Source organism: Syngnathus leptorhynchus, chromosome 5 (genome assembly GCF_054491065.1).
Source record: "Syngnathus leptorhynchus isolate UIUO chromosome 5, UIUO_Slep, whole genome shotgun sequence".
Lineage (NCBI taxonomy): Eukaryota > Metazoa > Chordata > Actinopteri > Syngnathiformes > Syngnathidae > Syngnathus > Syngnathus leptorhynchus.
Genome location: NC_141199.1, coordinates 17227252 through 17249596, shown reverse-complemented (window position 1 = coordinate 17249596; position 22345 = coordinate 17227252). Strand labels below are relative to the sequence as shown.

Here is a 22345-nt window from a genome sequence, read left to right as displayed (position 1 = left end):
ATTGTTGAGCATTGTTGACAATTGCCTCTATGTGCTCTTTGGCCGTCATTCCAGAGTGCAGAATGCGGCGGGGCGAGGCCCGAGAGGACAAACCCGTTTTCCAGGAGGGCGTGGAGGAGGTGACCCGAGCGCCGCGCTGCCGAGATACCACACACGGCTGCGCCGCGCCGCCGCGCTTCACATCTCCGCCGCTTGGTCCATCCGCCAGCATCATGCCCCTGCAGTCCACCCTGTCGGGGGGCCGCGCCGGCCGCGCCGCCGCCATCGACACGCAGATGGACGGCCGCTCTTTTGAGCAGCTGCGTCAGGAATGCCTCCAGAGGCGGGTCCTGTTCGAGGACCCCGACTTCCCTGCGCAAGACTCCTCGCTCTTCTTTAGCCAGGCGGTTCCCGTCAGGATGGAGTGGAAGAGGCCGCCGGTACGTAGCGCTTTTCATCTGTTTGCACGTTCACGACTTGTGAAGATGTTTGCACGCCGCTTTTGCACGTCACGATGCATTCCCGCATGTCGCTACGAAAGACGACTTGAATGTATGTCGAATGAGCGTAGTAGTTGCTTCGCAAGGCCGTTTGCTTCTTTCGACTGCTACGATTGGCTAATCCCTGTGTGCGCCTCTGAAAATTTACTACACACACACACCCCAGCAAGAAATGTGTCGCGTGTGTGTTTTGATTGATAAGCTCGGAATGCGAACACACCTGCCAGATGGCACGTCACTCGACCTGTTTCGGTTCTTCTCCTCCTCATTCTCTTCATTCTTGGTCTTCCCCCCTCTTTACTCTAACCCTCACCCACTGACCCTTCCCGTCTTTTTTACCGCCTCAGGAGCTGTGCTCCAACCCAAAGTTCATCGTGGGTGACGCCAACCGGACAGATATCTGCCAGGGACAGCTGGGTACGTACGTGGTGGCCAAAAGTGGCTGGGCTTCACTTTTATGCTGGTCGTCATATATCCAAGGTCTGGCTTCCACACACGCTATGGAGTCCAACAAAACTTCACGCTGAAATGGAAAGAAAAAAAAAACATACAATTAGATCAATAAGATGTGCGGAATGTAGAATATATCCAAATGAAAAATAAATATAAAATATATCAAAGAAAAAATGCAATATATTAAATAATATAATATATATAATATAAAAAAAAACCCAAATATATTAAATTATATATTCTATATAATATTTAAAAAAAAAACGTCAAGCATCACAGATAAGGAAACCGGCCGAGGTGCACGTGGAGACTTTTCATCTACTGGTGTGGTTTTGAAGATTGCAATTCCACTCCCGCAGGCGACTGTTGGCTCCTGGCCGCCATCGCCTCCTTGACTCTGAAGAAGGACGCTCTGGCCCGGGTGGTCCCCCACGACCAGGACTTTGAGCACCGTTACGCCGGCATCTTCCATTTCCAGGTAGGGTGCCGTCTCATGAGCAGATTTTGTGCATTTTTTTTTTTTGACCTGGGCCCGTTTGCAGTTCTGGCAGCACAACAAGTGGCTGGACGTGGTGGTGGACGACCGTCTGCCGTCGGTACGCGGACAGCTCATCCTGCTGCACTCGGCCTCCAACAATGAGTTCTGGAGCGCCCTGTTGGAGAAAGCCTACGCCAAGTAACCGCCGCGCTCCTTGCTGGAAGGAAGGAAGGAAGGAAGGAGTGGCTATTTGCCAACACGTCTTTTTGTCCGCAGGTTGCACGGCAGCTACGAGTCGCTGAAGGGCGGCAGCACCATGGAGGCCATGGAGGACTTCACGGGCGGCGTCGGCGAGATGCACAATACCAAAAAAGCCAACGCGGATCTTTTCAAAATCATGAAGAAAGGCCTGGACCGAGGATCCATGATGGGATGCTCCATTGATGTAAGAAAACCGGCGTGTGATGTCACGTAGTAGGCCACGCCCCTTAAAGGCACACATCGCCATTCTAATAAGTGTGAGACATTTTATATTATCGAGCTATTTTTCTTTTTGACATTCTCACGTTTATGTTCAGTTTTCAGAAGTGCAGCAAATGATTGATTTATTGACAACTAGTTGATTAGGGAAAAAATTAACACAAAATATTTTTTTACCATCAATCAGTTGAAGTCGTAAAAATTCAACTAAAGCATTTCTCGAACCAAATAAAAAAAAGTACAGTAATAAACCTTCATGCAAAGTGAATTTAAATTAATTGAATGTAAAAAAAAAAAAAAAAAAAAGTCAAAATCAAAATTGTTGGTTTCAGATCACCAGCTCGGCCGAGTCGGAGGCCAAGACCAGCAGCGGCCTGGTCAAAGGTCACGCCTACTCCGTCACCGGCCTGCAGGAGATCACCTGCCGAGGTCAAAGGGTCAAACTGGTCCGCGTGAGGAACCCCTGGGGTCAGGTGGAGTGGAACGGACCCTGGAGCGACGGGTAGGGCAACAACATTGCGCAATTGGCCTTGACCTTAACTGGCGACCAGTCCATTTTGGTCTCCAAGGCATCGCTCACACTGCAGCTCAATTCTGATATTTTCCCGGTAGGTCCCGGGAGTGGGACTATGTGGACCAAGGGGAGAAAAATCGAATTCTGCAGCACTCCTCCGAAGACGGCGAATTCTGGTGAGTCTTTTTGGACTCTTGGTGAAATGTAAAATAGGGAATTTTTCGACTCAACCAAATAATTTCTTACTTCAGGCAAAAAGGTTCAAAGCGTTGGTTTGTGCTTCAAAAAGCTCTTTGCCTTCAGGATGACATTTGAGGACTTCAAGGCCAACTTTGACAAGGTGGAGATTTGCAACATGACACCGGACGCGCTGACGGACAACACCAAGCGCCACTGGGAGGCGCAATTGTTCGAGGGCCAGTGGATCCGAGGCTCCACCGCCGGGGGCTGTCGAAACTTCATCGGTGAGTAACAAACTGCAGAAATATTCACCTGCTTGAAAGTTTGGACAAGTTTGAGCGTTGTTGCGCGTCGTTGGGCAGACACCTTCTGGACCAACCCGCAGTTCAAGCTGGAATTGGCCGACGCCGACGATGACGACGACATGTGCAGCGTGGTCATCGCGCTGATGCAGAAGAACCGACGGCAGCTGAGGAAAGAGGGCATGGACCTCCAGACCATCGGATTCTCCGTTTACGAGGTCTGACTGAGCTCGGCCCGAGTCGTCGTTCAGTTTGCTCACTTACTCGGGTGGCCTAAAAAGTCTACGCACCCCTGGCCTTTGAATAGGGGTGTGTAGACTTTTGAGACAATTTCGTTAAGGTTCTGTACTCACGATTTCGTTCTTTTTTTTTTTTTTGGTCCATGATATAATTCCGTTTTATTCTGGCCTCTAATTCTTTTGAGTGTAATTTCACTGCTGACCACTAGACGGTGGCACTCGCACTTTCCATCATGTCTTCTATTGTTTGAGTTTTTTCTAAGAGATGGAATATTGACGTTCAGGCTCCCAACGACGCCGATCAGCAGGGCAAAGACTTCTTCCGCACGCACGCGTCCAAAGCTCGCAGCAATACCTACATCAACCTGCGGGAGGTGTCGGAGCGCTTCACGCTGCCACCGGGCCGCTACTTGCTGGTGCCCAGCACCTTCCAGCCGCACCATGAGGCTGACTTCCTGGTGCGCATCTTCTCTGAGAAGAAGGTGGCTGCCCTGTGAGTACCGCCCCCCCCCCAAAAAAAACTCAAGATCATAATACAATTTCATTTTGATATTATCTTTGATTTCATTGGTCATCAGGGAGATGGGCAACAACATAGACGCGGACCTGCCTGAGGTAAGCGCATCATCCACGTCAATCATCCGGCGACGGCTAGGTCCCGCCCCTTCACAGTTGATTGATTCCTCCTCCCACCCCGACCGCAGCCTCCGCCGCCCAGCGCTCCCGAGGATGAGACGGATGAGGAGAAAGGACTCAGGAGGCTCTTCGAGCAGCTGGCTGGATCGGTGAGTCCGCTCCGACTCGTTTTTTCGTGGGGGACACTATTTGATTGAATCGAATTTTAATTCCAGGACCGAGCCATATCCGTCAGGGAACTTCAGCACCTGCTCAACGGCGTCCTCAGCAGCCGTACGTCAACACTTTAAAGTGGCTGCTTGTTTTCCGCTTTGTGTGAATGAAGGGTCAGCGTGTGCCCGTTAGCCCGTGTGGCTAGCCGTTAGCTTCTTATCTTGGATTAGCTCCAGCCAGGCCACGAAGCCAATGAGGACAATCGCGCCAGAACTGTGTTTTTGTCCACAGGCAAGGAGATCCAGTTTGAGGGCCTGAGCCTCCACACGTGCCACAGCATCATGAATCTGATGGACGTATCCTTCCTTCATCACTCCAGCGAGCAAGAAGGCAGTGCTTTGTTGTTTCTTTAACTCAGGCCGGCAGGTGGACAACACGGGGAAGATGGAGTTCCAGGAATTCAAGGTCTTCTGGGAGAAGATGAAGAAGTGGATCGTACGTGAGCCGCACGACAGTCGCTGGCAGTTGGGCCAGGTGCATCATGGGAGATGTTGACCATGTCTTGCTTCGTCGTCTTCTGCTGCTGCTTCTCCTCCTCGTTTTTTCTGGCTGGTCTCTTCTTTTGAGTGTCCTTCTTCTTCTGCAACTTTTTCTGGACCTCATGGATCTTTTTGTTCTTCCTCTTTCTGCTTCTTCTTTTGGCTCCGGTTCTTCTGGTTCTTGTGTGGGTTGCAGATGCTCTTCCTCTCCTTTGACACAGACCGCTCGGGCAAGATGTCCTCCTACGAGCTCCGCAGTGCCCTCAAAGCTGCAGGTGAGACTGCAACTGGCAGTGCTGTACATTAACCACCAGGGGGCCTCATGGCGTCTCGTTGAAATGAAATAAAACTCGATTATGTTTCATTCTCATTCCAAAAATGCAACATTATTCAAACTCACGGTGATACATATAACATGTTGTTAAAAAATGTGAAGTCCTTTCTGATGTGTGGTGCAGGCATGCAGCTGAACAATCAGTTGCTGCAACTACTTGGCCTGAGGTTTACCGACGAGAACTACGACATCGACTTTGACGACTATCTCACCTGCATCGTCCGACTGGAGAACATGTTCCGTACGTCCCGCGGTGACAAACGTGCTTAGAACAGCACAGACGATGAATCAGTTTTGGGTTTTTTTTTTTTTTCCCAGGAGTTTTCCAGGCTATGGACGAGCACAACAAGGGCCGGATTCGGATGAACATGTTGCAGGTAAGCTAACGCGAAATCTCTTTAGTATTGCTGATTTTTACTCATCATAGGAGGATGTGGAATGTGTCAAATTTTCAGTTTGATTGGCTCTTCCCTTTTGCCATTCATTCATCCATGCGTCCAGGTTTTTTCATTCAACTTCCTCTTTGCTTCCCTGTCAGTTTCTGATGTTGTCCATGAACGTGTGAGAAGACGCCGTGAGCAAAACGGAAGCCTACAGAAGAACAAAAGTTGTCCCGTTCTCATAATATGCAGACATATACATAAATGCATGTTCTATCATTGTGTTGTAAACTTTCTAGTCTGTCCACTGTTGGACGGGAATGGAGCAAAGAATGTGACATATCGGTTTGAGGGCTTAAACATATGTTTGATTAGAACTTTTTGATTTTCTTTGTCTCACCACTATGAACCAATAAATTGTGAATAAAGCCGTGAAATATTTGTTGTGACTTTTTTTTTTTTAAAACTCTTTAGACAGTCTGAAGTGCCACACTTCAGGGTTTTTTTTAAATCACTGATACTAAAAACAGATGTGCACAGAAACAGATAGTGAGTTTTATAAAATAAAACATACTCATGGGAAATATGTTTAAAAAGTATTCCGCCTGTTCAAGTTTCAATTAATTACTAATATCTCCCTGTCTTGACGGATCGGAAATATGAGAAAAAAAAACAAAAAAAGCCAACATTTTGTTTTGTTTTGGTGCGAGCAAATACTGTTTTAAAGTACGTCCAGTCGTCAAAATAAGTCCATACCAATCCTGACGGTGTAGAAAAAGAAGTAAACAACTTGAGCGCACCCGGGGGAATTATTTTACTTGTCCCTCCAAACTGTTAGTACGTATTATTGTTTCAAATGCATCGTTAGAGGAAAAAAACCCAAAAATATTTGCATTATTAGCGTCTAACGTGAAGTTTAGTAGTTCGGAAACGACCCCTTCCTCCTACGAGCAATGGTTGCGTCCAGTGCTGACGACAGTGACAAAATGGCGGAGCTAGGAGTCAACGTGATCGGCGAACATCTTTGCCTAATTTTGACCATTTAAAGGTTAAACTGTCCATGATATTACAGTTGAGGGAGCAAAACGACAGCAGCGTCCGCTTTGACTATCTCTACGTAAGCCTACCCCGAGACCAATAAGAAAGAAATGGTAAGTTGGCACATTTTGAACGAGCCTTTGCTTGCCAGCTAACAAGCTAACATTGGTGGTCATAGGTAAACATGCTGCTGCTAATGAAGTTATTTTCAAATCATTCTTAAACAACTTCTATGCCTTATTATTTGTCAGATCATGTTTATTGCCGGACATTTACCATAAACATTTGAAAACTTACTGGTTTAACTGTGCTGCTTGAGCATAGTGTGACTCACAGAACCCCAAATATCAGAATACAATAATAATGAAATGGTTTAAGATCTGCAATAAGAAAAACATTCACCACTCATAATGAGGCCTCGTGAAGTGGCTTTATTTGGAGGAAAAAGTATTTGTCTTTCTCTAATAAACAGTCTCAATGTTTTTCTGGCAGCCTCACCGCAAGAAGAAGTCCTTCATTCAGAAAAAGAATGCGGTGACCTTCCACCTGGTGCATAGGAGCCAAAGGGACCCCCTGGCGGCAGATGAGAAAGCGCCTCAGCATGTCTTGCTGCCTGCTGCCAAGGTGCCATTTTACAGTCAACCATCAAAATAGTGAATCCGCAATTATCATGATTGGGGGGAGGAGCTTCCACTTACTTTCAAAGACTTTGTGGATGGTTGTTTCTTGCGACAGGTGGACGCGGAGAAGCGCCGGGAGGAGCAGAGAGATTTCGGCATCTTCTTTGACGACGACTACAATTACCTCCAACACCTGAAGGAATCATCTGGCCAGACTGAGCTGTTGGCCGCTGAACCCTCGCCCCGCTTTCACCTTCGCGGCGATGATGCTGAGAATGACGCTGACGAAAAGGAGAAGGTGGTACCCGTGAGTTCATCTACTGTCAAAAAGAATTCAAGTCAGGTGACTATTTGTTGTCTTGCAGGTGGTGAGCATTCAGCTGCCGTCGTCGGTGTTCGCCTCTGACTTTGAGGAAGATGTGGGCCTCCTCAACAAAGCCGCGCCCATCTCAGGTGAGCTCTGGAACACGTGATGCTGACAAAAACTAAAATGATCCTTCACGCTAAGTATTGATTACTCTCAAACTACACAATGTACAGAAAAAAAAGTTTGGTGTTCCCTATGCGCTTGGTTTCAGGTCCGCGTCTGGACATGGACCCCGACATCGTGGCCGGTCTGGATGAGGACTTTGACTTCGACGACCCCGACAACATGCTGGATGACGACTTCATCGCCAAGGCCAACATTCCCAACTGCGCCCAGCTCCGGTGAGGCTTTACCGCTTGTAAATCCAAACTCTGACGCTAGGCCACACATCAGGCAACTTTTCTTTTTGGAGATTTCATTTTATAGTCAGGCTCGCTAAAGATCTCGTTTGACAGAGGCGACGACGATGGCGACGACGACTCGTGGGAGGACACAGACGATGACGGCAGCTTTGGCTCCGGGGGCACCTTCTCGGACGAGGAGGGCGGCGCTCGGGAGTTGCTCTTCGAAGACGAGGAGACCAGGACTCGCTTCACCGAATACTCCATGACGTCGTCTGTGATGCGGAGGAACGAACAGCTCACCCTGCTGGACGACCGCTTCGAGAAGGTCCGCACGCTACTCTGACAAGCTAAATAGTGACGGCCGCTTCTGCATTGACGGCGGAATGTGCTTTTTTAGTTTTACGAGCAGTTTGACGACGACGAGATCGGCGCCCTGGACAACGCCGAGCTGGAAGGCTACATTGCGCCCGACAGTGCTCGTCTGGAGGAGGTTATTAAGGACTACTTTGCCCAGAAAGCCAAAGAGTGAGTTCTTATCATCATCATCATCGTCTTGATCATGGTCAAATGTCCACGTCATTTGTGCTTCAGGGCTCTGAGGCCTGACGACCTGGGCCCAAAAGAACTTTTTATCCTACAAGAGGAGGAAGATGAGGAGGAGGAGGAGACAGAAACTTTGGTCATCAAAGCTCCAGAGGAGAAGTGGGACTGTGAGAGCATTATCAGTGAGTACCACATTGCGCCGCTCAACGCAAAAAAATATATTCATACAAAGCATTCATTTATTTTATTTAAAAAAAAAAAAAAAAAATTACAATCAGCACATCTATGGTGTACTTTAGTTTTTTAGAAATATGCATTATTATTCAAAAGTAAATTATGTTGAACAGTAGTCACGTCATAATGTTTAAGAACAAATTAAAAGAATACAGTGATCCCTCCTACTTCGCGGGGGTTACGTTCCAGACCCAACCGCGAAATGGGAATTTCCGCGAAATAGAAACTAGATTTTTTTGAGCTATTCTTGGAAGATATTCTATTTTTATCGCTGACATCAACCAGCTCGCTGCTAGGGGACTTTCATATCAATGGACTGTGCGCTCCGCATTCATGCCTTAGCGACGAGACTAACAGTGTATTGCTATGTCCAGATGAAGGCCACCGCCGGTGGAGAGTGTTATATCTTTACTATTTTCCAGGTTCTGATGTAGCAAGCATGGTTCAGACAACGACGTGATGGGTACTGCTTTATTCCTTTCATCACAGTCAGTTCACTGGCCGTACATCGCGACACTGAACGTCCCCGAAGCTCCCCCTCCCACATCCGGGGTTTTCCCACTACGGAACATGAGTTAGTCCAAAATATACAACAGCGAGAACGCCCTGAAGTCACATGTGACGATAAAGTATACTGTACTGACTCTTTAATTTATTCATTTCACTTTTAAACGTAAGCTATCATTATTAAAGGAAAATGAAGAAACTCAAGTGGCCGCGAAACCTCGTGAAATGATGAAATTTCTGCGATAAAATAATTCATTTCCGCATTTTTGAAAACCCGCGATATAGCGAAGCCGCGATAGTTGAAGCCGCGAAGTAGGAGGGATTACTGTAGTGTACATTTTACTGCCACCTAGTGGTGAACTAATAGAATGCAAATGTGGGCAAAATGTCATTTCAAACGAGCGCCCCCTTTTGCTGCGGCATGATCATGACAGCCTGCCAATGACCTTTTTGCCAATGAATGTGGAATTAAGCCAAATGTTTTCCTGCAGGTACTTACTCCAACATCTACAACAGACCCAAAGTCATCCCGGATCCTGCAAAGGTACCAACCGTCAAAATCAAATCGGACGCACGATGTCAACTTTTGACTGGCGTTTTTGCCGTCCAGGTGAAGCCGATCCGCGTGTCCGCCAGGTCGGGCATCCCTCTGGACGTCCTCCCCGCCAGAGGTCCCACCGGCAAGCAGGTGGAGCGAATGTGCAGGATCAACGACGTGGACCTGCCGCGCGCCGCCACGCTTCCGCGACACAAAGACGAGAGCAAGGACCAGAGGAAGGCCCGCAAGAACGCCATCAAGGAGGAGCGCAAGGTCAAACGCTCGCCTGGCTGATTCCGATTCAGTTCTCGCCGAAAGCGGCTCCCGTGAGATGACGTCCAAATTCAGGCGGCTGACCTCTGTTTGCGTTTGCAGGAGAGGCGCGTGGAGAAGAAAGCCAACAAGATGGCTTTCAAGGAGGAGAAAGTACGCCAGGAGAAACAGATGCTCAACATCAGGAACAATGTTCAGGGCCTCAAACTCTCGTAGAAGACGAGGGCGGGACAAACACGGGACTTCTTTCTGCCTGGTTTGCTTTTTGATGTTTTTTTTTGAAGACTCTTGGCCAAATACAGGAAGGAGGTCAGTTGACCACTTGCTTGCCTCTTTATTTGTTCAAACCCGTGTCAATTAAACAAGCACAAAAGGAAGATCCACGATGGAAGCTTTCCATCCACGAGAAGCAAAGTCCTCTGCTCGACAGGTTCTACCCGTTTGACTGTCGCCACGGCAACGATGCTGTCGAGTCGGTGCCCGCGTGCATTCCGCAACGGGTGAGGCGGCCGTGATTGAGAAATCAAACGGGATGGTGACGCGCTTACACCATTTTGGGAATTTTCCACGAGTGGGTGTGTTTGTAGTTCACGCCGTGACGGCAAGCTAGACAGCTGCCATGTTAGCCACAGGAATGGGAGCCAACCACTTATTGAAAGGCCACCATCCAAGCTTCTTCAGCCTTCTTCCACCAAGTATTGACCTGCAGTAGTTTTCACTTGACAAGTGCAAAAGGAGGAATAACACTTTTTCAGAAGAAAGTTCAAGGTTGTGAAAGCAAGATGTAAAATAGAAAACATAGAATAGCAAAAGGAAGCAAAGCAGATAAGAAAAAGTAGAGGAATGCTTTCAAATCCACCTTATTGTGTTTTTTTTTTCTTCGCTCTTTGCAAGTCCCTGAGTCATTTTTCAAAGTAACACGTGGCCCTCAAGCACAAACGTGTTCTCTGCTTCCTCCTTTGGTCACCTTTCCATGTACCCCACAGCCTTGTCCCCATCGCCCATGTCCAAGTCAAAGTTCACCATCTTCCCGTGGGAATAGTTGTAATTTAATTCCTCCACCAACTCTTCTTCTTCTTCTTCTTCCGCTTCCTGCACTTCCTCCTCCAGACTTTCATTGTCCGTGGAAACGCTGAAAGAGTTGTCCACCGAGATGAGCCCGCGGTGTTCGGCGCAGCCGTCGGCCTGGCAGCAGGCCATCTGAGCGTGCGGAACCAGCTTCACCTCATTCAGACACTTGGGGGGAGCTACCTTGGTGGTCAGATAGCGCGCCGCCACCGCCACGCAGATGAGCAGCGCCGCCACCACCAGGACACCGGGCAGCACCACCAGCACGAGCGGCGGCGACGAACGCTTCACGCAAGCGCGGCGAGACGGCCCGAAGTCCAGCCGGCCGCCCAGCGAGTCTTTCATCCATCCCGTCAGCGTCACGCACTCGGCCGAACCCGGCGGGAAGGTCACGTCTGTCCGGCACACGTTCTGATGTGGACGACAGAAGAAAGCCTCCACCGCCCCCTAAAAGGAGCCGAGGTAACGCCATTAACGCGTGTGATGATGGAAAAATATTTCATTGTTTCTTTTCTGTTTAAATATGAACGCGAGATCATTTAAACCTCCCCAGTAACAAAAAGATCCTCAAAAAAAAAAAAAGGTCATAAGGTCAGATACTTCAGATATTGATTTTGAACTCATTTGCTGATTCATTGGTTCCCGGAATTTGATTTTTTTGGACCAAATATCAGAATGGCCATCAGCCAATTGTGTTCTTACAGTGTCGTAGGTGGCGTTGAATTTCAAAATGGCCGGCCCGCTTGTGACCCGGCGCAGTTGCGGGTCGTGCTGCAACGGGTTGCTGAAGCTGACGATGGCGCTCCCGTCCAAAGCCTTCACGTCTGCGTCGGGAAAGGCCAACTTGCCTGAGCCGGAAAAAAAAAACAACCAAATCTCTCGATTCGTCGGTAAACCCAATCGATTGCATTTGATAAATGAGCGACGGCAGGCTACTCACAGTTGACATCGGCCATCTTGACTCGATTGTACGTGAAGGTGGCGGAGACGTTGCGCGAGCGTCTGCCAAGCGCCACGGCGGCCACGCTGACGTAGTGCACGTCCATGGCGCTCTCCGACGACTCCCACACCCAAGCGCTTAGATTTTCATAGGTGTGATGCGACGTCACGTCTTGCCGGAGCCGCTGCTCGGAGTCACCTACGTAGACCAGGAAGCGGACGTCGGCGTCCTCGGCGTACTCCCAGTGCACGCTAGCCCGGCCGTCCGTGCAATTCACCGTCACGTTGGTGGGCGGAGCTAAAGGCACGTCTGAAAAGGAACATCAAAGCGACATCAAAGTTCTCAGTTCACTTCAACACTTGACACAAAGATGGCGTCAAAGCGCTACTTTTGCCTAAGTGAAGCTCCTCAATTCACCTTGACATTCCTCGCAGCGAGATGCAACACCGTGGCGCCAAAGCGCTAGTTTTGTACTAAGACAATTCAACTCTCAACATTCGTGACTACTTTGACAGATTTCAACTCTTCAACCAAGGTCAACATAATTCATGGATGGCCGCCATTTATTTGTTTGAGAGCAAAGTCGGTGAAGCAATTCTTCTATTGTGTTGCATTGTACCGAATGGTTTATTGCAGGCAAAACAAGGTGTGTGCGTGTTGGACATTCTAGCAGGTCGTTAATTCCGACGAACGTTGGACTATAGAATATATCGGGATGGGCCACCGAGTCACCCAAACATTCACGTATACATTCATGTTGATGCTCATACCGCTATTTATAAATGCTTATTGTGTATGCTGTGTAAAACAAAACAAAAAAACAACACAGATTTCCTCGTCGTGGGCTCAATAAGGTTCTTATCTTATCTTTGCACGTTGAGCCCAATAAAAGTAGTATACCATTTCAGTCTTGTGACTTTGTGCTTGCTTGGAAAAACAAATGTAGAAGCCCAAGATTGTCATCATGATTGTTATTTGTTTTTTCAATCTATGGCTTATGTGGTAATTAACACATTTTGATTGATTGATTTATTCTATTGCTAGTGATTTCGGAGAGTTGGGCAAACTGGACAAACGAGATTCCAAACGTTACATTTCAAATAAACACATGCGACACCACATGGGCGGAAAAAAAAAAGAATGAAAAAAGTAAAAACTATTTCATCATGAAATCTCTGTCATGATGAAACTGAATTAAAGTCTATGGAAAATACTTGGAAACTTTGCCTAAGGATTTTTGAAGTGTGCGGGACAAGATTTTTTTTTTTTTTTGAGAAACAAGTCAACCCACCGGCAAGCTGTATGGGCAGCGCGCATTCCAACAGCATCAGGAGCGCCGTAAAGGCGACAATCGTAGCAGGCATTGCAAGCGTGCTCACTCAATCCAAAATCGGAGCGTCCACGCGGGTCTTCTCATCACAAAACGAAACCGATTTGACATCACAAATGGACGTCAAACGATGAAGTAGCTAAAAATCGCGCTCGTCTTTTGGGTCCGCTTCGGGCGTTAAGGCGATCGCTCACACTCGCTTCCTTACTTGAGTGTTTTTTTTTTCTGAACACTCAATCAGGTTTTACCTGTCAGTCGGAAGTTACCTGCGTGACGTCACAGACACTTTCAAATTAAAACTAGAAAATGTGAAGAATACGGATTAAAACATGCCATTTAATAGTCAAGACTAATGCGCGTGTAAGGTTCTTAAATCATGTTAAGGACATGAATGCCGCTCTTTCAATTCATGAGTCTCTTACAACACAATTACTGTTTATTTTTTTCAAAATGTTTTGTTCAGATTTTCCTTCACCTGAAACTTACATGAAAACTTCATATAAATGTTGATTATTTTCTATGCGTGAATTTGGCTACTACCGAGTATACTGTATTCAAAGCTTTTCATTTTGATGAAACCAAACGTTGTGTAAACGATTATTTTTATTACTTCATTTACATATATGCACACATCAGCTGCAGTTCAAATGATTCCACAGGCCCATATAACTCTATATAGACTATATTTAAAATAACAATTTTAGCGAACCATTCGTGTCACTCCAATTCATTAAATCCATTGAAATCTTCGTCCTGTGTCACTTAAAAAGAAAAAAAGCCACACTCCTGCTTACTCTGGAAGTACATCAAAATCAAACCAAATGAGACCACTTACAGGAATAAAGTTGGATAAAGTCATGATCTTTGTGAGGTCTCATACATCCACTCGTTAGTAAAAAGGCTGTGGACTGCTGTTTTGCAGCATCACTTTGCTGGGCGGAAGGATATGTGACCAGACACACGGTCACTGGGGAGAAGAGTGGAGTGTTGAGCGCATGTTTGTCCGCCAGGCAAATAGCGAGAACAAGAGACACAACGAGATCAAGACGGACATTACTGGAGAAAGAAAGCTTTACACAAACCCTTGAGGGTTCGAGACATGCAGTCAAGCACAAACGTGTTCTCTGGTTCCTCCTTTGGTCACCTTACCATGTACCCCACAGCCTGGTCCCCATTGTCCATGTCCAATTTAAGGTTCACCGTGTTCTCATGGACACAGTCATAATTTGGAAAAGGAAAACATTGGCAACAACCACACACTTTGAGAAAGAGAGCTTCCTTGGATTCCCTAATCCCCCATCTCAACACCACCACCACCGTCAGCACGCAGATAAGCAGCAGCGGCACTAGAACACTGGGCACCACGACGAGCAGCGGCGCAGAGCCTCCTGACGAGCGCTTCACGCAAGCCCGGCGAGACGGCCCGAAGTCCAGCCAGCAGACCACTGAGTTACTCACACATCCCGTCAGCGTCACGCACTCGGCCGAACCCGGCGGGAAGGTCACGTCTGCCTCGCACACGTTCTGATGTGGATGACAGGAGAAAGCCTCCACCGCCCCCTAAAAGGAGCCGAGGTAACGCCATTAACACGTGGGATGATGGAAAAATATTTCATTGTTTCTTTTCTGTTTAAATATTCAAGCGAGATCATTTAAACCTCCCCCGTAACAAAAAGATCCTCCAAAAAAAAAAAAAAAAGGTCATAAGGTCAGATACTTCAGATATTGATGGTGGTTATTTTGAACTCATTTGCTGATTCATTTGTTCCCGGAATTAGATTTTTTGGGACCAAATATCAAAATTGCCATCAGCCAATTGTGTTCTTACAGTGTCGTAGGTGGCGTTGAATTTCAAAATGTCCGGCCCGCTTGTGACCCGGCGCAGTTGCGGGTCGTGCTGCAACGGGTTGCTGAAGTTGACGATGGCGCTCCCGTCCAAAGCCTTCACGTCCGCGTCGGGAAAGGCCAACTTGCCTGAGCCGAAAAAAAACCAACCAAATCTCTCGATTCATCGGTAAACCCAATCGATTGCATTTGATAAATAGCGACGATAGGTTACTCACATTTGAAATCGGCCATCTTGACTCTATTGTACGTGAAGGTGACGGAGACGTTGCGCGAGCGTCTGCTGGGCACCACGGCGGCCACGCTGACGTAGTGCACGTCCATGGCGCTCTCCGGCGACGTCCACACCCAAGCGCTTAGATTTTCATAGGTGTGATGCGACGTCACGTTTAGCAGGAGCTGCTGCTTGGAGTCACCTACGTAGACCAGGAAGTGGACGTCGGCGTCCTCGGCGTACTGCCAGTGCACGCTAGCCCGGCCGTCCGTGCAATTCACCGTCACGTTGGTGGGCGGAGCTAAAGGCACGTCTGAAAAGGAACATCAAAGCGACATCAAACTTCTCAGTTCGTGCAATTCACCGTCACGTTGGTGGGCGGAGCTAAAGGCACGTCTGAAAAGGAACATCAAAGCGACATCAAACTTCTCAGTTCGTGCAATTCACCGTCACGTTGGTGGGCGGAGCTAAAGGCACGTCTGAAAAGGAACATCAAAGCGACATCAAACTTCTCAGTTCGTGCAATTCACCGTCACGTTGGTGGGCGGAGCTAAAGGCACGTCTGAAAAGGAACATCAAAGCGACATCAAACTTCTCAGTTCACTTCAACACTTGACACAAAGATGCCGTCAAAGCACTACTTTTGCCTAAGTGAAGCTTCTCAATTCACCTTGACATTCCTTGCAGCAAGATGAAACACCATGGTGGCAAAGCACTACTTTTGTACTAACACAATTCAACTCTCCTCAACATTCATGAGTACTTTGACAGATTTCAACTCTTCAACCAAGGTCAACATAGTTTTCAACCCACCGGCAAGTTTTCTATCTATGTGGTAATTAACACATTTTGATTTATCACAACTATTGCTAGTGATTTCGGAGAGTTGGGCAAACTGAACAAACGAGATTCCAAACGTTACATTTCAAATAAACACATGCGACACCACATGGGCGGAGAAAAAAAAAAGAAAAACTATTTCATCATGAAATCTCTGTCATGATGAAACGGAATTAAAGTCTATGGAAAATACTTGGAAACTTAGCCTAAGAACTTTTTTTTGTTTTTGAGAAACAAGTCAACCTACCGGCAAGCTGTATGGGCAGCGGGCATTCCAACAGCATCAGGACGGCCGTAAAGGCGACAATCGCAGCAGGCATTGCAAGCGTGCTCACTCAATCCAAAATCAGAGCGTCCACGCGGGTCCTCTCATCACAAAACAAAACCGATTTGACATCACAAATGGACGTCAAACGATGAAGTAGCTAAAAATCGCGCTCGTCTTTTGGGTCCGCTTCGGGCGTTAAGGCGATCGCTCACACTCGCTTTCTTTTTTTTGAGGACTCAATCAGGTTTGACCACTTAGTGGAAAGTTACCTGCGTGACGTCACAGCCACTCACGTCACAGAAAATGCGAAGAACGCGGATTTAAAACATGCCATTTAATCGTCAAATAAAAAAAAAAGAGCCGTAGAATTCAAACGATGATAAAAATGTTCTGGAATTAAAAGCAAGAAAAACAAACTCCAAATTGAAATAAATGTACATGATTGTAATACAACGTGTGTGGTCTTTTTATTTCCCAAAACACGAAGACTTTTTATTTGACAAATGAAGCAATGTCTTAAAGCAAATAATAGCTCTGGATTATTTCGTTGATTTGTGGCCTTTACGAAGAAACATGAATTGACATTTGAGGACTTCATTTTGTGCCCCACAATCGAAAAAGTGTCTTTCTGATGTTGTGGAGTAAATACACAGTTAATGACTGACACGAAAAAGGTTTAGCAGCATCTATTTTTGTTCTTTAAATCTCATTAGGAGACTAGACTGTTGAGTGTGAGCGCGTGTGGGTGTGGGAGGGGGGGAGCATCACTTTTCGCCATCCGTTCGCGCATGCGCAGCTCTCTAGTTCTCTTTCTGTCAAGGTGTCATTCTTGGTGGTGGGTGGGTGGTTTGGCTTCATCTTTCTCATCGTCGTGGTCATCTGCACTGAGCGGACGTGATTAAAGAACCATGTTGACGCTGCTGACCTCCATGTATCTGGTGGCCCGTGCCATTTCGTCGCAGGTGAGTCCCACGGTCCGTGAACGCCACACACCGACACTGTTCACGAAGTGGCCGCTGCCGTTTACACATTAAGGTGGGGGACCATGAATGCATCTTTTTTCCCGTGACGTCACAAGGTGAACTTGCCCAAACGAGACGTTCTTGTGTGTCTGCACCGTGAGTTCGATTCCCGCATGTGAATGTGTGAGTGACACACACACACACAAAATACTTCTTAGTGTGCTGTCTCTTGGTTTCCAAAAGGATAAAGAATGTTTGTATTTGGATTCAATTGATAGGATAGAAAATGGTTGCATCTGTTCTCGGAAAAGTAGGCTTGCGTTAAGATCAGATCAGACGATCTGGCTGACATTCCCGTTGAACTTTTTATCCTAGTTTGTAAAGTGTCTATGTTCCTTTAGGTTTGGATTTGAACCCATCTGATGCGAGATTTCAAGACACGTGACAAACAATTCTACACCTCCCGTTTAAGGGATGAAAATGAAAAATATTTGAAAAAATTACAAATAATTGAAGTAGTTGAATGGTGTGAGTGAGGAAGCACTTGCGTGGAAGGTTCTTCATTCATAATGTCGCTCAGCACAGACGCGCTCTTACAATTCATATGACTCTCTTACAACACAATCATTATTTATTATTTTCAAAATGATTTATTCAGAGTTTCTTTCACTTGAAACTTACATGAAAACTTCATATGCATTTTGATCATTTTCTATGCGTGAATTTGGCTACTACCTACTTTGACCAGCCCGTCCTGCAGTCCTAATATTAGCCACATGATGTCGCTAATGGAATATGGATTAAAAGGAAAAGAAAAATTAGAGCAAATGAATGAACTATCGCTATGGAATTTTTTTCCGAGCAAGCAATCATGCTAGTAATAGACTAAAGTAACAATAAGTGAGTAAAAAAAAAAAAAAACAACATATAACGTGTTCTGAGCTTTTTCATTTCGATGAAACCATACGTTGTTTAAACTATTATTATTATTATTATTATTATTATTATTATTATTATTATTATTATTATTACTTAATTTGCATGTATAGTTACATTTCCTGGTCACGAGCCTTGTTTGGAGCAGTGAGCGCGGGAAGGGTGGCGCGATGCCTCATGGGACTTTGAGTCGCTTTTGCGGAGGTTGGCGGCCGTTGAGTGTTTTGAAGGACTACAAGTCCCACACGTCACGCGTGAGGAAGGAGGTGGCCTCGCCAGAGGTGACCCCCAAGCCTCCAAGCACAAGCGGCTGAGTCTTCCTCCATCCTTTCATCGCTCCTCTTGCTCGCTCGTCCAAGCTCGTCCTCTCGTCCAAGATGGTAAGAACAACATTTCAATGTTCTTCCAAAAATGTGACGACCTACGTCTCTTTTGGCTATTTTCCCCCTGTGAGCTTTAATATGCGCCAGACAATGGCCGCCTCCATGAATGTGGTTGAATGACATTTATTCCATTCTTCGATCGTCCATCGTGACCCATTTTGTTGACGGAATCACGTGATGGGAGAATGCGCTAAAATACTGCACGGCATAACATGACGTTATTGAAACTTGAATATATTTGTTTAGATTGCGGTGACGTAATCAGACTTGTGTCACGCGACCGTGCAAGAAAAAAAAAAGCCACCTCAGTTTTAAATAGGACGACTGGAGAAAAACAGTCAGTGAACATTGGACTTGGGAGTCTTGAGTCCAAAATGCAATTGTGCAACTGTGAACTGGACAGAAAATAAGAACCATTCATTATTATTTTGTGGTAAATTTGAATCAGGGACGTGTGCTTCGTCGTGCAAAACGTGCAAAGTCATCTTGCTTTATCGTGGATCCCAATGGACTTATTGGACACTGCACGGGGAGGAGATTGGGCATCTCGACTTCTAATTTTGTCCTTTGTACATCAAGTTGGAGCAAAGCCTAAAGAAATGTAACATGAGTAGAACCTGTTTGGGGTCAGCTTTGCAATGAGTGATGCAACATTGTCTTCTTTCCTGTGCTTCTTATTGCATCATTCATTGTGGTCATGGAATGGATTGCAATTGCAGGTTTCACTCAGCAAGTCTTGATTAGGGCTGGACTTTGAGGAAGGACGCAAACATCTTTCAAGACCACAGCGGTCACGTTGCCATCGATTCCGTGCCGTGTTAATGGACATCGGCGCATCTTAAAGTTACATGGAACACAATCGAGACTAAATGGAAGTTTGTTTCCAGTCCAGCTTTTATGTGCAAAGCTATTTTACCTCAAGCATCTCCAAGTCCGCTTCAGTGAACAGACATGGCGTGTCATTTCTAAATTTAGCCCAAGTCATTTGCATATAAAGTTACACGAACTGACACAATCCGTGAGACAAAGATAGATGTCCACCCCCCCTCGTCTCCCGGGTGCTTTCTTTTTGGAATTTGAATAAGGAGCGTTTGCTTGTCCGCAGGCTGAACCAATCCGAGTTGTGGTGACCGGTGCGGCCGGACAGATCGCCTACTCGCTGCTCTACAGCATCGCTAAGGGTGACGTCTTTGGGAAGGAGCAGGTGAGGTTGCCACGGTAACGGGATGCTGACCCGATGCATGGATTAAGAATTGTTTCCAAGACAAAAAGAAACCTCTTTTACGGTTCATGCCACTTGAGAAAGCCTCATGATGTTGTCTTGTGTGTGTCAGCCCATCGTCTTGGTGCTCCTGGACATCCCGCCAATGCTGCCGGTGCTGGACGGCGTGGTGATGGAGCTTCAGGACTGCGCCCTCCCGCTGTTGAGGGGTGAGCCGCCATCTTGTCACTCCGGCTCAGCTTGAGTAACGGCGCTTGGGAAACAGGCGCAAAGATCACGGTCGCCGCTTTGAGTGCGTTGACCAGGTGAGGAGGGAGGGGCCCTCACCAGGCAGCCAATCGGAGCGGGGATCGGAGGGGGCGGTGAACGGCGACTGAAGTCCGCTTCGATAATGACAACGGCACGCTTGTTATCATTTGGTGTCAACCTTCTGGAAGTTTCTCAAAGGTTGTTTGTCTTCCAATCGGGGAGTGACGACATACTTCCATTTAAGAATCACTGCAGTGAAAGGAAAATAGATTGAAGGAAGACAACATGGAACAAATATAACATCATTTAGAGCAGGGAAAAATGACAACTACGAGATTTTGAGTGTTGTCCCCCTCGCGTGCTAACGATGCTAATCGAGCTCATGGGCGATATCTCCTCGTCCTTCCAGAGGTGATCCCCACCGACAAGGTGGAGGTGGGCTTCAAGGACATCGACGCCGCCATCCTGGTGGGCTCCATGCCCAGAAAGGAGGGCATGGAGAGGAAGGACCTGCTCAAGGCCAACGTGGCCATCTTCAAGACGCAGGGCGCCGCCCTGGACAAGTTTGCCAAGAAGACGGTCAAGGTGAGCACAAACATTTTGCGCACATGACACAAAAAGTTGCAAAGTTAAGTGGTCTCGCTTCTGTGTGGAGGTTCTGGTGGTCGGCAACCCGGCCAACACCAACTGCCTGATCGCCTCCAAGTCGGCTCCGTCCATCCCTAAGGAGAACTTCTCCTGTCTGACCCGACTGGACCACAACCGCGCCTGCTCGCAGGTGTGCTAACGCTAACCGCCGTACCGTGTAAAGCGAAGCACACTGACGCGGCTCGTCCTCCGCCCCCGCAGGTGGCGCTGCGCTGCGGCGTGTCCTCCGACAAGGTCAAGAACGTCATTATCTGGGGGAACCACTCCTCCACGCAATACCCAGATGTTCACCATGCCAAGGTCAACGTGCGCGGCGCTGAGGCGTCTGCGTACGATTGCGTCAAGGACGACGCCTGGCTCAGGGGAGCTTTCATCTCGGTGAGCAATCCAATCAAACTTTGGATGCGCGAGTGACGTCCGGGAACGATACGTGACGTGATCTCACCTCGTCGGCGTTTTTTTTGTGTCAGCGCAGACGGTGCAGCAGCGCGGCGCTGCCGTCCTCAAGGCCAGAAAGCTGTCCAGTGCCATGTCGGCCGCCAAGGCCATCTGCGACCACATGAGGGACCTCTGGTTCGGCACCAAGGAGGTCGGATCATGGCGGGCTAACGCGAATCTTTTTTTTCTTCTCGATTTTGTTGACGTTGCCTTTTTGGGTGTTCAGGGTGAGTTTGTGTCCATGGGCGTGTACGCTGGCGGGAACTCTTACGGCATCCCGGAAGACCTCATCTACTCCTTCCCCGTCCAGATCAAAGTCAGTACGCACAAACTGCTGTGGATCGCTCTTCCTTTGAGCCACAGCCGTGATATAACAAACTTAAACGTAGTGAAACACACTTCATTGCTTCCAGCCTCACTTTAACTTAGTTTGTTGACGCCAAACTGTCACAAGCCAGCACAACTTTTGTCCAAATGAAGAAGCTCAATTCTCTTCAACATAATCCTGTGGCACCAGCTTGCCACAAGATGGCGCCAAAACTATACATTTATTGTATCGGACTGGATGACTAGAAAACTTGTTGCTCTACCGAAAATTGTAAAACTGTGAATATGAGTACTATTCACTCTATGTGGATGCAATTTTTTTAATTGTACCACAGTTTATTTTAACCTTATTCTAAGTTGAGATGCACATGTATGTTAATTCTATAAAGTGAGTCAATTTCGTATACTTGTGACACGCTTTGCAGAACCGGAGCTGGAAGATGGTGGACGGCCTCAGCGTCAACGACTTCTCCCGGGCCAAGATGGATGCCACAGCCGCCGAGCTGGTAGAGGAGCGCGACACCGCCCTGGACTTTCTGTCTCAGTGACTGAGACCGGTCGACCCCGCTTGCCACCTTTGCTCTCGGCTGTGAAGACCGACGAACCCGCGTGTCCCGCCATCACCCGCACTGTCCCAGTCTGTGTATGTTTGTTTTTGTTGTCCTCAGACATTTCAAAGCTGTCAATTATCACAACCTGGCGTTGGCAAAAGCACTCATTAGCAACAAAAGAATAATAAACCCATCAGGCTGAACGACAAAACACTTTTCATCGTTGTGATGTATTCAAAGTGAGACAGAACATTTCTTCAAAGTTCTTGACTCTTGGGTTTTGTCTTAACACTTGCAATTGAGGTCTTGAGGATTTGATAACCAAGCAAGTGTAACCAATTGACCTTGACACCTATTGACTCCAAAACACTATAAATCAGACTGCAAAACTCTACAAACAATCTTAATTTATAGAAACGTACGTTAAGGTCAATTTATTAAAGCCCAATATAAACCAAACGTGGTACTGATAAACTTCATTGTAATTGGCAAA

General features: G+C 47.1%; 5 protein-coding genes across 6 annotated transcripts; 3 read left to right on the top strand and 2 right to left on the bottom strand.

Moving 5' to 3' along the window:
* The first annotated feature begins 161 nt into the window (after positions 1–161).
* On the top strand, positions 162–5608 carry capn9 (calpain 9). The gene is made up of 19 exons (XM_085911661.1): positions 162–419; positions 827–896; positions 1292–1410; positions 1475–1608; positions 1687–1855; positions 2223–2392; positions 2503–2580; positions 2708–2868; positions 2947–3104; positions 3410–3618; positions 3704–3740; positions 3830–3910; positions 3977–4034; positions 4206–4270; positions 4341–4409; positions 4650–4728; positions 4912–5028; positions 5106–5164; positions 5326–5608. The coding sequence occupies exons 1-19, from the start codon at positions 213–215 to the stop codon at positions 5350–5352; spliced, it is 2067 nt and encodes a 688-aa protein (XP_085767787.1). The 5' UTR covers positions 162–212; the 3' UTR covers positions 5353–5608.
* Positions 5609–6289: 681 nt separating this feature from the next.
* ltv1 (LTV1 ribosome biogenesis factor) lies at positions 6290–12864 on the top strand. The gene is made up of 11 exons (XM_085912438.1): positions 6290–6318; positions 6698–6829; positions 6941–7123; positions 7191–7278; positions 7404–7533; positions 7648–7861; positions 7934–8061; positions 8128–8261; positions 9312–9364; positions 9431–9631; positions 9734–12864. The coding sequence occupies exons 1-11, from the start codon at positions 6316–6318 to the stop codon at positions 9845–9847; spliced, it is 1380 nt and encodes a 459-aa protein (XP_085768564.1). The 5' UTR covers positions 6290–6315; the 3' UTR covers positions 9848–12864.
* Positions 9950–13224, bottom strand: LOC147057418 (interferon gamma receptor 1-like). The gene is made up of 4 exons (XM_085912436.1): positions 12931–13224; positions 11640–11948; positions 11402–11547; positions 9950–11146 (listed from the first exon to the last, which is right to left on the bottom strand). The coding sequence occupies exons 1-4, from the start codon at positions 13001–13003 to the stop codon at positions 10595–10597; spliced, it is 1080 nt and encodes a 359-aa protein (XP_085768562.1). The 5' UTR covers positions 13004–13224; the 3' UTR covers positions 9950–10594.
* A 330-nt stretch (positions 13225–13554) lies between these two features.
* Positions 13555–16356, bottom strand: LOC147057417 (interferon gamma receptor 1-like). Its single transcript, XM_085912437.1, has 4 exons — positions 16116–16356; positions 15033–15341; positions 14798–14943; positions 13555–14529 (listed from the first exon to the last, which is right to left on the bottom strand). Exons 1-4 carry the CDS (start codon positions 16186–16188, stop codon positions 14110–14112), a joined length of 948 nt encoding a protein of 315 aa, XP_085768563.1. The 5' UTR covers positions 16189–16356; the 3' UTR covers positions 13555–14109.
* A 673-nt stretch (positions 16357–17029) lies between these two features.
* LOC147057416 (malate dehydrogenase, cytoplasmic-like) lies at positions 17030–22065 on the top strand. 2 transcript variants are annotated; one of them, XM_085911634.1, is made up of 9 exons: positions 17030–17098; positions 19523–19621; positions 19752–19848; positions 20298–20473; positions 20544–20666; positions 20738–20914; positions 21012–21125; positions 21201–21290; positions 21727–22065. In XM_085911634.1, the coding sequence occupies exons 1-9, from the start codon at positions 17045–17047 to the stop codon at positions 21847–21849; spliced, it is 1053 nt and encodes a 350-aa protein (XP_085767760.1). In that variant the 5' UTR covers positions 17030–17044; the 3' UTR covers positions 21850–22065. The 2 variants fall into 2 exon arrangements, with proteins under 2 accessions (XP_085767760.1, XP_085767761.1); XM_085911635.1 differs by lacking the exon at positions 17030–17098 and adding an exon at positions 18278–18414.
* Positions 22066–22345: the final 280 nt, after the last annotated feature.

Excerpts from the sequence above, each read along its gene's own strand:
- ltv1 (XM_085912438.1), top strand. Across the intron at positions 7,534-7,647 it reads CCCAACTGCGCCCAGCTCCG|AGGCGACGACGATGGCGACG; the intron begins GTGAGGCTTTAC and ends CTCGTTTGACAG. Across the intron at positions 8,262-9,311 it reads GGACTGTGAGAGCATTATCA|GTACTTACTCCAACATCTAC; the intron begins GTGAGTACCACA and ends GTTTTCCTGCAG.
- LOC147057418 (XM_085912436.1), bottom strand. The coding sequence starts at position 13,003 with ATGCCTGCTACGATTGTCGCCTTTACGGCGCTCCTGATGCTGTTGGAA. Across the intron at positions 11,949-12,930 it reads GCTGCCCATACAGCTTGCCG|ACGTGCCTTTAGCTCCGCCC; the intron begins GTGGGTTGACTT and ends GTTCCTTTTCAG. Across the intron at positions 11,147-11,401 it reads TCAACGCCACCTACGACACT|GGGGCGGTGGAGGCTTTCTT; the intron begins GTAAGAACACAA and ends GGCTCCTTTTAG.
- capn9 (XM_085911661.1), top strand. The coding sequence starts at position 213 with ATGCCCCTGCAGTCCACCCTGTCGGGGGGCCGCGCCGGCCGCGCCGCC. Across the intron at positions 1,411-1,474 it reads CCGGCATCTTCCATTTCCAG|TTCTGGCAGCACAACAAGTG; the intron begins GTAGGGTGCCGT and ends GCCCGTTTGCAG. Across the intron at positions 4,271-4,340 it reads GCATCATGAATCTGATGGAC|GTGGACAACACGGGGAAGAT; the intron begins GTATCCTTCCTT and ends TCAGGCCGGCAG.
- LOC147057417 (XM_085912437.1), bottom strand. The coding sequence starts at position 16,188 with ATGCCTGCTGCGATTGTCGCCTTTACGGCCGTCCTGATGCTGTTGGAA. Across the intron at positions 15,342-16,115 it reads GCTGCCCATACAGCTTGCCG|ACGTGCCTTTAGCTCCGCCC; the intron begins GTAGGTTGACTT and ends GTTCCTTTTCAG. Across the intron at positions 14,944-15,032 it reads CAAGATGGCCGATTTCAAAT|GCAAGTTGGCCTTTCCCGAC; the intron begins GTGAGTAACCTA and ends TTTTCGGCTCAG.
- LOC147057416 (XM_085911634.1), top strand. The coding sequence starts at position 17,045 with ATGTTGACGCTGCTGACCTCCATGTATCTGGTGGCCCGTGCCATTTCG. Across the intron at positions 19,849-20,297 it reads CGCCCTCCCGCTGTTGAGGG|AGGTGATCCCCACCGACAAG; the intron begins GTGAGCCGCCAT and ends TCGTCCTTCCAG. Across the intron at positions 20,474-20,543 it reads TTGCCAAGAAGACGGTCAAG|GTTCTGGTGGTCGGCAACCC; the intron begins GTGAGCACAAAC and ends TTCTGTGTGGAG.